The sequence below is a fragment of the Oncorhynchus mykiss genome, chromosome 8, assembly GCF_013265735.2.
Source record: "Oncorhynchus mykiss isolate Arlee chromosome 8, USDA_OmykA_1.1, whole genome shotgun sequence".
Lineage (NCBI taxonomy): Eukaryota > Metazoa > Chordata > Actinopteri > Salmoniformes > Salmonidae > Oncorhynchus > Oncorhynchus mykiss.
In genome coordinates, this window is record NC_048572.1 from 75,382,989 (window position 1) to 75,397,643 (window position 14,655).

At 46.2% G+C, this 14,655-nt stretch overlaps 1 protein-coding gene across 2 annotated transcripts in view; it reads left to right on the forward strand.

The window, feature by feature from the left end:
* The first annotated feature begins 5,638 nt into the window (after positions 1 to 5,638).
* LOC110530620 (capping protein, Arp2/3 and myosin-I linker protein 3) overlaps positions 5,639 to 14,655 on the forward strand; it is a 56,212-nt gene continuing 47,195 nt past the window's right edge. For both annotated transcript variants that reach the window (XM_036986261.1, XM_036986262.1), the window contains exons 1-2: positions 5,639 to 6,152; positions 7,746 to 7,840. In XM_036986261.1, coding sequence (XP_036842156.1) covers positions 6,095 to 6,152; positions 7,746 to 7,840 — 153 coding nt within the window. In that variant the 5' untranslated portion in view covers positions 5,639 to 6,094. The remainder of the gene's footprint in view (positions 6,153 to 7,745; positions 7,841 to 14,655) is intronic.

Sequence of the window (14,655 nt, forward strand, 5' to 3'; positions counted from 1 at the left end):
AATATTTAGATGTCCTGTGACCTACCGGTATGCTCTCTTGTTGTTCAAGATGCACTACCTTAACATTGAGGGTTTTATTATGCTGTTTCTTTCTTATTGTGAAAGCAATAACTGTCGCTAGAATTGGAACTTGACTGGGTGAATAAAAGCTTTCTGTAACTTTTCTGTTATTAATTGATTAATGTACAAATCTGAGTTTCTTCCGAGCCTTTTATATTTGAATCATTTAGCAGACGCTCTTATCCAGAGCGACTTACAGTAGTGAGTGTATACATTTTTTGTACTGGTCCCCCGTGGGAATCTAACCAACAACCCTGGCGTTGCAAGCGCCGTGGATTAGCCTGGTGGATCTATTTCACTTCAAACAATGGTGAACGAAGAGGGCAGGCTGGTTCCACCAGGTTAATAGGCTGTATCACCATCAATAAACCTACTGTAATTGCTCTACAAATGCATTTTTACAATCCCACTTGACACTTTTTTTCTTACAGATCAACATTTATCATCAAGACTTATGCAGTCTCAATAGTATGATGGACAAATAAACATACTCTTTGGTAACAGGGTGGCACTAATAGGCCTAAATCCTTGTTTCCTTCCATATTGTCCATCTCTCCCACTGTCTGACATTCGGAGGGGTTAGTCTGGGATAGACACACACTTAATTCTCTGTGGGCTTGTATGACTGACCAGCTGCATATTTAGCTGTGCATCTGTCGGGTCACAACATGACCCTTGATGTGAAGGTCACCCATCTAGACCCCTCAGCCAGTTGAAGAGTATTTTGGCCCTAGCCCATGTTGCCTGGGGTGGAGGTTTTATAATGGTGTAAGCTCCCAGAGGCCCCCTCATCACTGATTTTATATAAGATGGCGCCGACAGACACGCCCCCCGTTTCTAGTTCCTAGTCAACTTTGCAGTAATTTGCTAATAACCATTTTGCTGCTTTAACATCTGCTAATCAGTGTACGTGACAAATAAACTTTGATTGGATTTGCTTTGACATGTGTACTCAAACGCAGTGACAAACCAGGCTTTCCATGGTGAAGAATGTGTACAGCACAGTGAACATAATTATAGAATTTACTATATGCAACACATGTCAGAATCAGCCAACTTTCATCTATGTGATAAGGAATAGAAGAAATGGATGTGATTTTACCCTGTCACCAGAGGAGGGCAGCACACCATAAGCACTGGAAGGCCTATTAGCATATGAAGCATTACTTGTCTTACTTATCCTACTTTCACACATCCTGGTGTACTATAGACTGTCAGGAAAATATCAAGGCACAGAAGGATGAAATGGATACAGTTCGTAAAACGTCTTTAGCTAAGCACCACTGTGTAATTGAAAATGCGCTGATTGAAAATGTTTTTTTGACATTTTGTGCCTCTCGCTTTCTGACTAATTATACAATCTATAGGACCATGCATGGCGGTCAAAAGAACAGTAAACTGTACATTTGATTGGAAATGCCATGTCCGAGCCATTTTACTGGGGAAGTTCATAAATGCATAGATCCGTACAGACAGAGAAGTAGTTGAGAGTACACCAAGGACCTAAGGACCTATCTGCTCTTATCTTTGAGAGGCAATATTCATGATTAAAGGTTGAGATCTTACTTTCAAGTCTGTGTGAACAGCTGAAGTCTTTAACCCTGTGAAACCTGGACCCCATGCCGGCCTGTCTGTCACCTCAGTTAACCTCTCAAGGGCCCATCTCAATAGTCTACTGTCAAGGCTCAGGAGAAGACCCAGACAGTTTTGAAGAAACAAAAGTTTATTACAAAAACTGGGGGCAGGCAAACGACAGGTCAAGGGCAGGCAGAGGTCAGTAATCTAGAGCAGAGTCCAAAAGGTACAGAACGATAGGCAGGGTCAGGGCAGGCAGAGGTCAGTAATCCTGGGTGGTGTAACAAAGTACCGAACAGCAGGCAGGCTCAGGGCAGGGCAGGCAGAATGGTCAAAACTGGGAAGACAGGAGCACGGGAAAAACAAAATGAACTGGCAACAGACAAACAGAGAGCACAGGTATAAATATCCTGGGAGTAATGGGGAATATGGGCGACACCTGGATGGGGGTGGAGACAAGCACAAAGACCGGTGAAACCGATCAGGGTGTGACAGTCTACAGTGGCCATCTGCACTAGTGTTGAACAACTGGACAGGGAAATAACATTCCAGAAGGAGAGGAGACAAGGGGATGGAGACACTTAGACTATTATGACTATTAAGAGACCCTAAACCTTTTAATAGACCTTCAGTTTTCACTGTCCCTCTCTCCTCTTCCTCATTCTCCTTCCCTCACTCCCTCCCTCCCCCTTCTCTCTCTGCTGTTATTCTCCCCACTGGGGTCTTTTACTCCAGTGACATATTTGAGAGACACAGACACAAAGGTCTCCTCTCATACATGCATACACAGACACACACACATGTTCAGGGCCAGTGTTCGGGATGACACCAGAACCAGCTGCGTCTGTGCCCTCCACAAACACACACTCAACCTCTCACACACTCCAGCTAAACCCGAACTGTGTGTCTACGTACACTGCTGACAGAAGGTATTCACTCCTCTTAACTTTTTCCACATTTTGTTGTGTTACAGCCTGAATTTAAAATAGATTAAATTGAGATGTTTGTCACTGGCCTACACAAAATACCCCATATTATCAAAGTGGAATTATGTTTTTCAGGTTTTTTACAGATTTGTTAAAAATAAAAAGCTGAAATGTCTTGAGTCAACCCCTTTGCTATGGCAAGCCTAAATAAGTTCAAAGTAAAAATGTGCTTTACAAGTCACATAATGAGTTGCATGTACGGAATGTCAAACACACATTCAACCACAAAGACAAGGGAGGTTTTCCAATGCCTCTCAAAGAAGTGCACCTATTGGTAGATGGGTATTAAAAAAGCAGACATGGCATATCCCTTTGAGCATGGTGACGTTATTAATTACACTTTGGATGGTGTATTAATACACCCAGTCCCTACAGGCGTCCTTCCTAACTCAGTTGCCAGAGAGAAAGGAAACCGCTCAGGGATTTTACCATGAGGCCAATGGTGACTTTAAAACAGTTACAGCGTTTAATGGCTGTGTTAGGGGAAAACTGAGGATAGATCAACAACATTGTAGTTACTCCACAATACTAACCTAATTGACAGAGTGTTAAGAAGAAAGCCTGTACAAAATATTACAAAAATATTCCAAAACAAGGCACTAAAGTAATACAGCAAAAAATGTTTCAAAGCAATTACATTTTTGTCCTGAATACAAAGTGTTATGTTTGGAGCAAATCCAATTCAACACATTTCTGAGTACCACTCTCCATAGAAAAATAGTGGTGGCTGCATCATGTTATGCTTGTAATAGTTAAGGACTGGTGAGTTTTTCAGGACAAATAAGAAATGGAATGGAGCTCAACACAGGCAAAATCCTAGAGGAAAACCTGGTTCAGTCTGCTTTCCAACAGACACTGGGAGATGAAATCACCTTTCAGCGGGCCAATAACTTAAAACACAAGGCCAAATCTACACTGGAGTTGCTTACCAAAAACACAGTGAATGTTCCTGAGTGGCCGAGTTACAGTTTTGACTTAAATCTGCTTGAAAATCTATGGGAAGACCTGTAAATGGTTGATCAACAACCAATTTGACATAGCTTGAAGAATTTTGAAAAGAATAATGGGCAAATGTTGCACAATCCAGGTGTGGAAAGCCCTTAGAGACTTACTCTGAAAGAGTCACAGCTGTAGTCACTGGCAAATGTAATTCTAACATGTATTGACTCAGGGGCAAGCGGATAAGAGGCAATCTTTATTATTTTGGTTAGGCCAGGGTGTGACATGGGTGAATTATGTGTTTGTCTTGTCTAGGGGTTTTGTAGATTGATGGGGTTGTGTTTAGTATAGTAGTCTAGGTAAGTCTATGGTTGCCTAGAGTGGTTCTCAATCAGAGGCAGGTGGTTATCGCTGTCTCTGATTGGGAACCATATTTAGGCAGCCATATTCTTTAGGTCTCTTGTGGGTGATTGTTCCTGTCTCTGTGTTTGTTTGCACAAGATCAGGCTGTTTCGGTTTGTCACGTTTATTGTTTTTGTATTGTTCGTTATCATCTTTATTAAAGATGTATAAAGATAACCACGCTGCATTTTGGTCCTCCTCTCTTTTGACAAAAGAAAACCATAACAGAATCACCCACCACAACAGGACCAAGCGGTGTGGTGACAGGCAGCGGCAGCAGGAGCAGCGAAATCCAGATTTCTGGACATGGGAGGAAATCTTGGATGGTAAAGGACCCTGGGCACAGCCAGGAGAATATCGCCGCCCCAAAGAAGAGCTGGAGGCGGCGAAGGCAGAGAGGCGCTGGTATGAGGAGGCAGCACGGTGATGCGGATGGAAGCCCGAGAGTCAGCCCCAAACATTTCTTGGGGGGTGGCACACAGGGAGTATGGCGAAGCCAGGTAGGAGACCTGCGCCAACTTCCTGTGCTTACCGGGGGGCTAGAGAGACCGGGCAGGCACCGTGTTATGCTGTGGAGTGCACGGTGTCTCCAGTGCGGGTGCATAGCCCGGTGCGGTACATACCAGCTCCTCGTATCGGCCGGGCTAGAGTGGGCATCGAGCCAAGTGTCATGAAGCCGGCGCTACGCATCTGGTCTCCAGTGTGTCTCCTTGGGCCGGCTTACATGGCACCAGCCTTGCGCACAGTGTCCCCGGTTCGCCTGCATAGCCCAGTGCAGGCTATTCCACCTCGCCGCACTGGCAGGGTGACCGGGAGCATTCAACCAGGTAAGGTTGGGCAGGCTCTGTGCTCAAGAGCTCCAGTGCGCCTGTCCGGTCCATCCAGTACCACCTCCACGCACCAGCCCTCCGGTGTCCGGAGCCTCCCGCCTGTCCAGCGCCGCCGGAGCCTCCCGCCTGTCCAGCGCCGCCGGAGCCTCCCGCCTGTCCAGCGCCGCCGGAGCCTCCCGCCTGTCCAGCGCCGCCGGAGCCTCCCGCCTGTCCAGCGCCGCCGGAGCCTCCCGTCAGCATGGAGCCGCCGGAGCCTCCCGTCAGCATGGAGCCACCGGAGTCGCCGTTCAGCCAGGATCTGCCAGAGCCGTCAACCTGCCTGAGCTACCCCTCAGTCCTGAGCTACCCCTCAGTCCCGAGCTGTCCCTCAGTCCAGTGGGGCCCTTTGTTAGGGTTACTAGGCCAAGGTCGGCGGCGAGGGTCGCCAATCTAAGGACGCTAAGAAGATGGACCAAGACTAAATTGGAGTGGGGTCCACGTCCAGCGCCAGAGCCGCCACCGTGGACAGACGCCCACCCAGACCCTCCCCTATGGGTTTAGGTGTGCGGCCGGGAGTCCGCACCGTTGGGGGGGGGGGGGGGGGGGTACTGTCACGCCCTGGTCTTAGTATTCTGTCTTCTCTTTATTATTTTGGTTTAGGCCAGGGTGTGACATAGGTGAATTATGTGTTTGTCTTGTCTAGGGGTTTTGTAGATTGATGGGGTTGTGTTTAGTATAGTAGTCTAGGTAAGTCTATGGTTGCCTAGAGTGGTTCTCAATCAGAGGCAGGTGGTTATCGTTGTCTCTGATTGGGAACCATATTTAGGCAGCCATATTCTTTAGGTCTCTGTGTTTGTTTGCACCAGATAGGGCTGTTTCGGTTTTTCACGTTACGCTTATTGTTTTTGTATTGTTCGTTAACATCTTTATTAAAGATGTATAAAGATAACCACGCTGCATTTTGGTCCTCCTCTCTTTCGACAGAACCGTAACACCAAACCTCTTTGCCAATACTTTTCAGTTTTCCCCTCCCCACTTAGACCACTCCCAGACAGTAGGAGCACAATTATTGCTTGCGAAATTAAAACAATCACAGTAAAGTAATTGTTACCCAGAAATGATTTGATATTGAGATAAAAAAGGGCTGCATTGGACCTTTAAAAAAATAACTGACGCATCTCTCTCTCTGGAGTCGCCCGCGCTACTCTCGGATTGCCAGTGGAAACGCATTAGCGGCTCTCTCCCTTGATTATAAGAAGCGGAGAGAGGGGGAGTGAGTAAGTGAAGAGAAGAGGGGAGTCGGAGCCGGAGTCGGAGCGCACTATGGCCTCTAAAGAGACCACCGCTGCAGTTTTCATTAACGTCAGCAGGGAAATTACAGGTAAACTCAAAACTGCTATTTTAAAAAACACTGTCAAACTCGATACATGCTGTAGCTGACAGACCGCGTTTATTTGGCAGAATGTAATTAGTACGCATGTTACGCAGCTTATGGCTCTTATGAATTCGAATGGTTATTTTATTGAAAATGTCACTCTCTGGCATCTATTTGCGCTTGTGTGATCTTAAGCGTTAGTGCCGCTGCCGCAGGTAAATGACATGCACTCATAGGGCAGGCTAATGGCGGTGTAAGCCTACTTCGGGAACGATAACCTGACACGATAAACAATCATACTGTAAACGGTTCATTCATCCCTATTTCGTTCAGCAGCGATTTGGTTTGTGTGCATTTCTGCAAATTCGTGCCTGCGCTTTGTGGGTAAGGCCCTTGTGCGTGCGTCTGCGGGTGCTTTGAAGTGGTGTGTGTGTGTGGGGGGGGGGGGGGGGGTCTGAAGGAATAAGCATTTTTGTGTGAAGCGTAAGTTTCTGCATTGAGGGGCTGGTCCTCTCCACTGATGAGCTAGTCTATAGTTCCCTGATGGTGTGCAGCGCTCAGCACAACACTGCTCATGACACAGAGTGACAGGGAGAGTTATATTTATACCCACTTGTGACGAGCACAATCACATTCACATTGGAATTGTCTGACACACACACATCGACTGACCCCATTGGTCTCTCACTGTTAATTATCGTGATGGCAAATTAATCCCTTGTTTGTTTCTGTCCCCCTCCACCTGCATCTGTCTGTTGTAATGACCAGTCACAGCTAGAAGTACAGGGAGTGAGGAAGGACGGGTTGTGTGTTGAGCAGGTCCATTAGACAATCAAGGCAGGGTTTTAACTCCTCCTCTCCCATCTCTCTCTCCCATTCCCTACTTCGCTTTCTAATGGTGGTGCAGCATATGCTGTGTCCGGCCGTCTGTGGGAATGTCCAGTGTTAAGGGCTTTAAGTGATTGGATTTTACTGAGATTAACGTTGATTACAGCTGCATTAACTCTCTGCTGGTCTTTCTCTGATCCTTCCTCATCTCTCCTTCTATCCCCATCCCCCACTTCTCTGCTTGTAAAGCTCTCGGGTTATGTGAGTATTGGGAAGACCCGGGTTCATGAATGTGATTGAATGTGACAAGTGAGAATGAAGAATATTGCTATCCAGTGGGAGACTGGGTCTATCCAGTGGGAGACTGGGTCTATCCAGTGGGAGACTGGGTCTATCCAGTGGGAGACTGGGTCTATCCAGTGGGAGACTGGGTAGATTCTGACTGGGTTTGAGAAGGATGTGTGTGTTTGATTGATTAGGGTTTCTTTTGGATATGACAGTTTTAGAAATATTATGATGATATATCAACTATTTGATAAGACTTCTTTCATATTACATTTCGCTCTCTGGCATGTCGCTCTGTCTTGTTGTCCCATACCTTACCTCCACTATTCAGAATCATAGCAGTTCCCTCCCTCGGGCTAAGTTTCGTGGTTTTGTTTCCTCTTGTTGTGTGACAAGGTGGTGGTGTGTTTGTAATGTTGTGTATAAGAGTTTGTGAGAATAATTTACCTGCAGGATTGACTTTTCTTTGATGCCTTCTATCCACAGAGAGCATCAGGAGGCTCACTGATAAACAATCCATCAAATTTGTGCGAGCTGTGAAGCAGGACACCAAGAACGGCAAATCAGAGGACCGGATACTGGTGAGGCCCCTTCACAATCAAACTCTACTGGGATAATTCTGTACTTTATACCTCAAGTCAATGCAGTGCATTTCAAACTTTCAATTACAGTTCAATCCATTTTTAGATTCCAAGAACACAGGATGAGATGTTACTATCCTTTGTGCAAGCACTTCCAAGAGTTAATGAACAGTGAGCCTGGTGAAATTTGGGGAGCGCATCATCAGTAGTGTACCTTTGGTTCCTAGGGTGTTTCGGCCTTTCACACTATACACCCTCCCCAAAGGCGGCCAGCGACAGGGTGATCAATCCTACGCTTGCGTCCCATTCCCAATTAGTCATAGGAGTTGCCTTGTTGATGATAGCCAACGCCCATCCCATGGGACTATGCATGGCAGGGGCATCCTCCTCCCTGAGTCAAGCATTGTTGACCGCATACCTCCTGGCCCTCTCACTTCGGGGCCCAGCTGGGGTCTTTCCTCTTCATCCAGAGACACTGACTGAAAAAGCTAAATGTAAAAAATAATAATAATCTAAAAATGTTTGGGTCCACACACCCCCTAACACCTCTATCACACTGACAGCGTCATTGCATTTTGGTTCACCAGAAGTAAATTCAGTTCCAATGGAACGCTGTGTTTGCGTTGCAGCATTGCGTTGCAGGGGCAGTTGCAGTGTGTTCTGTGTGGTGAATACTTTGGACTTAACGAAGATATGCGTCAAACTGTGCATAGAAGGCTTGACAGAAATGCTGGCAGAAGGTTAATGTTGAACTTTTGTTGCACACATTCAAATGATGCTGCATACTATTTTGCGCAATGTCGGTGTGATCAAGGCGTAAGGAGCCAACTGGACACCATGGGGTAATTGAGTCCATCTTTTCAACCTTTATTAAAAGTGGCAGTGTGCCTCCAACGCCAGAGGTGTGTGTGCCCATGCCACTGGTTGTGTAGGTGTACTGAGAGGTGTCCCAGCAGCTTGTGCAAGCCAATACACACCGCTGCAATTGAGACTTCAATTAGTCACCCGTATCAGTTACTAATGACACACACTGGGCAAAAGGGTGGTGAATGAGTGAAGAGGCCATGAGCTCATTTCCTTTGCCTGCTGAGTTTTTAACTGGTGCTGGAGAGAAGACACACGACATTTGAGAATTTTCTGTCTTTGTCTCTGTTATTCTTGTTCTCCCCCACTTTCTCAACCCTTCACCCCCCCCTTCTCATTTGTGCAGTTTTCTTTCCTTTCTACCTCCATCTCACTAGCTGTCATTACCACTCCTCCCTCTATTTTTGTCTGACTAGTCTTTGTTTCCCTTTCTTCCCCTCTCTGTCCATCTCTATTACGCTCCCGTCACCCTTCCCCCTCTACTCTCTTGCTTTTCTCCTTCCCTCCTTTATTTGGCAGAACTCAATTAGGCCTTATGAGAATGTTAGTCTAAATGGGTTTTACTGATACAACTTCTCAAAATACTTACGAAATGATGGCAAGTAAATACAGCAGAACCAGGCATAGACCTACATGTGTATTGTACATATGTAAAAGTTTGTTAATGGACAAAGCTTTTGGAACAAAGTGTATCGGCGCCCAAAAATATTAATTTCCGATTGTTATGAAAACTTGAAATCGGACCTAATTAACCGGCCATTCCGATTAATTGGTTGACCTCTACTACAGAGAATCTACTGTTTGTCCTACCGTCCAGTCTTTCTCACGGTTTCTTTCTCTTTATGCCCTTTCTCTCTCTGGGGCCGTGCTGGCATCCAGCTGTCTGTGTGTGTACTGTACCAGCCGTCATGCTGTGCCACACACACACAACCATTCTCAGTGCGTTTCATTCTGACACATGGTATGCTCAGCAAGACATCCTTACTGTGCCAAAGGCAATGTTACAAAGAGTACCAACAAGCTCCCAGACACACAACACACCCTGTCATGCACATACAAACTGGAACATACACACAGAGGGAACAAAACATCTACAAAGACTGAGGGGAGGGGTGATGGGAGTCGAGGGGGGCACCATGAGAAAAGGGGTGATGAGAGGAGAGGGAGAAGTCTGATGTTTTGCTGCCTTTTTGTCGCCCCGTTGGCGTCCATTAGTTATCTTTATCTGTCGCTCCATTTCACCCTCCATTGGTTCCCCGCTCCCTCTATCCACACTAATAATGGCCCTAGTTCTGGGCTGTGATTGCCAGTGTGACACCCCAAACGCATTGGGATGTTTTGGCTCCACCTAGATTTCCACATTCCTTTTCAGTCGTCATCATGAGATTAGATTGGTAGCTTCTCCTGTAGCTACCAAGAGGGATCTGTCCACTTCCATGAGAGATTAGGCTACATGTAGAGAAATTCAACTGCAGGAGCAAAAGATGACTGTTTTTCTTAAACACAGCAGAATACCATGCTTCGATATGTATTAGCACATCCTAATGAATTGGCAGATGCACATCATTGTTCGAGTACCTGTTGAGGTATGGCTCAATGTCTCTAGACGGCAGGCATCTAATGGTGGTATGATTGATCTGATGATAGATGTCTTATTACAGGGATATGACTCTGTCTATGGAGAGAGATGTATTGGTCTCTGTACCCCTGTACCCGTTGGGAAGGCATATGTATTGTGACTGTTGACCTTCTCTCTGTTCTCCCATTGGGTACAGCTTGCTAAGATTTGAGTGCTCTTATCTGGAGGGCTTCTGTTCTGACAGCGGCCACATCCTATTTCTCCTCCTCCTCTCGCCCCCTCCACTCTCCCATAGCCCTTCGAGGTTCCACAGGGCTCAGTTCTCCCTCTCCTCCTCCTCTCTCCCCCTCCACTCTCCCATAGCCCTTCGAGGTTCCACAGGGCTCAGTTCTCCCTCTCCTCCTCCTCTCTCCCCCTCCACTCTCCCATAGCCCTTCGAGGTTCCACAGGGCTCAGTTGCACATTTCTTTGATTTAGAGTTGTGCAGCCTTTTGTGTGAGCAAAATCTGCACCAAGATGTGTTTTTAATTTTTTTAAGCTGTGCATTTTCTCCCTCATTTGTCGCCTCTATCTCTCTCTCTCCGTCTCTGTCTTATTTAAAGGCTGCTTATAGAGCAGGACCTGGGGCAGCTGCGGCCTCACTCTGTCAGGCTCTCTGCCATGGAAGATGGAAGGTTTTGTCCTTTTTGATGCTGGGTTCACCTGGGTGAAAGCAGAATGTCTCTTGAGGATTGTGTGTGTGCACGTCCTTAAGTTGTCTTCGGCAGAGCCAGAGAGATGGGATCCCAGATCACAGTGGCCAGAACTCCCACACTCCGTGACTTCTCAGTGTTCCGGAGGCAGAGTTGTGACGCGTTGCTGCTCAGAGACAGCTTTTGAATGGCAGGTTCTGTTTTGAAGTGCCGGCTCAAAGCTTAATGGTTTATGATTAACATAAGCCAGCCCCCTCCTTCCCTCCCAGCCCTGCTCCCTCCACACATACCCACGCTGGCTCTGCCTGGCTATTTGAACTGAGAGCTCTTGACTTTGTGCAATTATTGCTGGAAGGGCACCTCTGTAGCACCCATCACTTTAAAATTCTCCCTGTATGTCTCAGACAGCCAGGTTATAGCTAGATCCTTAATTTAAATGAGAACAAAGTCAATGCCCTGACTCAGTTTTGGTTAAAAGCTGAGGGATGGGCCTGGAGAAGAGTAACTCATTCCTCAAAAAATATAGTTTTAACCACCTTGTGAGGCTATACAGTTTGTTTACATTGTTCACTAACTTTTAGAAGCTTATATTTTGGGTTCTGATGGGGTACGACAGTTGAACTAAGCTCATGAGGCATTTTATAAGCAGTGTTAGGGAAGCTACTCTGAAAAGTTTACGAAGCAACCAATTACTTCACAATGGAAGACGCTAAGCTACACTCGGCTCGGACGGCATCCCTAGCCGCGTCCTCAGCATGTGCAGACCAGCTGACTGGAGTGTTTACGGACCTATTCAATCAATCCCTATCCCAGTCTGCTGACCCCACATGCTTAAAGATGTCCACCATTGTTCCTGTACCCAAGAAAGCAAAGGTAACTAGACTAAATGACTATTGCCATGTAGCACTCACTTCTGTCATTGTGAAGTGCTTTTGAGAGACTAGTCAAGGATCACATCACATCACATTATCCCATCTGGACAAGAGGAATACCTATGTAAGAATGCTGTTCATTGACTATAGCTCAGCATTCAACACCATAGTACCCTCCAAGTTCATCAATAAGCTTGGGGCTCTGCGTCTCAACCCCGCCCTGTGCAACTGGGTCCTGAATTTCCTGACGGGCTGACCCCAGGTGGTGAAGGTAGGAAACAACACCTCCACTTCGCTGATCCTTAACACAGAGGCCCCACAAGGGTGCATGCTCAGCCCTCTCCTGTACTCCCTGTTCACCCATGACTACATGACCTCGCACACCTCCAACTCAATCAAGTTTGCAGATGACATAACAGTAGCATGCCTGATTACCAACAATGACAAGACAGCCTACAAGGAGGAGGTGAGGGCCCTGGGAGTGTGGTGCCAGGAAAATAACCTCTCACTCAACATCAACAAAATGAAGGCGATGATTGTGGACTTCAGGAAACCGCAGAGGGAGCACCCTCCTATCCACATCGAAACTATGCAGTTTTTTGTTTTTTTTACGTGTTATTTCTTACATTGGTATCCCAGGTCATCTTAGGTTTCATTACATACAGTCGAAGAACTACTGAACATAAGAGCAGCGTCAACTCACCATCAGTACGACCAAGAATATGACTTTCGCGAAGCGGATCCTGTGTTCTGCCTTTCACCCAGGACAACGGAATGGATCCCAGCCGGCGACCCAAAAAAACGGAGCGGTCTTCTGGTCAGACTCCGGAGACGGGCACATCGTGCACCACTCCCTAGCATTCTTCTCGCCAATGTCCAGTCTCTTGACAACAAGGTTGATGAAATCCGAGCAAGGGTAGTATTCCAGAGGGACATCAGAGACTAACGTTCTTTGCTTCACGGAAACATGGCTCACTGGAGAGACGCTATCGGAATCGGTGCAGCTAGCTGGTTTCTCCACGCATCGCGCAGACAGAAACAAACATCTTTCTGGTAAGGGGGGCGGGGGTGTATGTTTCATGGTTAACGTGACGTGGTGTGATCATAAGTGGTAGGCTTGATTACCAACAACGACGAGGCGGCCTACAGGGAGGAGGTGAGGGCCCTCGGAGTGTGGTGTCAGGAAAATAACCTCACACTCAACGTCAACAAAACTAAGCAGATGATTGTGGACTTCAGGAAACAGCAGAGGGAACACCCCCCTATCCACATCGATGGAACAGTAGTGGAGAGGGTAGTAAGTTAAGTTCCTCGGCGTACACATCACAGACAAACTGAATTGGTCCACCCACACAGACAGCATCGTGAAGAAGGCGCAGCAGCGCCTCTTCAACCTCAGGAGGCTGAAGAAATTTGGCTTGTCACCTAAAGCACTCACAAACTTCTACAGATGCACAATTGAGAGCATCCTGTCGGGCTGTATCACCGCCTGGTACGGCAACTGCTCCGCCCACAACTGTAAGGCTCTCCAGAGGGTAGTGAGGTCTGCACAACGCATCACCGGGGGCAAACTACCTGCCCTCCAGGACACCTACACCACCCGATGTCACAGGAAGGCCATAAAGATCATCAAGGACAACAACCACCCGAGCCACTGCCTGTTCACCCCGCTATCATCCAGAAGGCGAGTGCTGTTTTTCTGACATCTCAAGGCCATCAGACTGTTAAACAGCCACCACTAACATTGAGTAGCTGCTGCCAACACACTGACTCAACTCCAGCCACTTTAATAATGGGAATTGATGGGAAATGATGTAAAATATATCACTAGCCACTATAAACAATGCTACCTAATATAATGTTACATACCCTACATTATTCATCTCATATGTATATGTATATACTGTACTCTGTATCATCTACTGCATCTTTATGTAATACATGTATCACTAGCCACTTTAACTATGCCACTTTGTTTACATACTCATCTCATACGTATATACTGCACTCAATACCATCTACTGTATCTTGCCTATGCCGCTCTGTACCATCACTCATTCATATATTTTTATGTACATATTCTTTATCCCCTTACACTTGTGTCTATAAGGTAGTAGTTTTGGAATTGTTAGCTAGATTACTTGTTGGTTATTACTGCATTGTCGGAACTAGAAGCACAAGCATTTCGCTACACTCGCATTAACATCTGCTAACCATGTGTATGTGACAAATAAAATTTGATTTGATTTGGAAAGCTTCAATTTCCTCGGCGTACACATTTCTGACAGTCTGAAATGGTCCACCCACACAGACAGTGTGGTGAAGAAGGTGCAACCGCGCCTCTTCAACCTCGGGGTGCTGAAGAAATTTGGCTTGGCATCTAAAACCCTCAAACTTTTACAGATGCACAATTGAGAGCATCCTGTCGGGCTGTATCATCGCCTGGTATGGCAACTGCGCCACCCGCTATTTTTCAGTCTCTGTCTCAAGGCCATCAGACTGTTAAACAGCCGTCACTAACATTGAGTGGCTGCTGCCAACATACTGACTCAAATCTCTAGCCACTTTAATAATAAAACATTGGATGTAATAAATGTGTCACTTTAAACAATGGCACTTTATACAATGTTTACATACCCTAAACTACTCCTCTCGTGTGTGTATATACTGTACTCTATACCATCTACTGCATCTTGCCTATGCCGTTCGACCATCGCTCATCCATATATTTTTATGTACATATTCTTATTCATTCCTTTACACTTGTTAGTAGTTGTGAAATTGTTAGATTACTTATTAGCTATTACT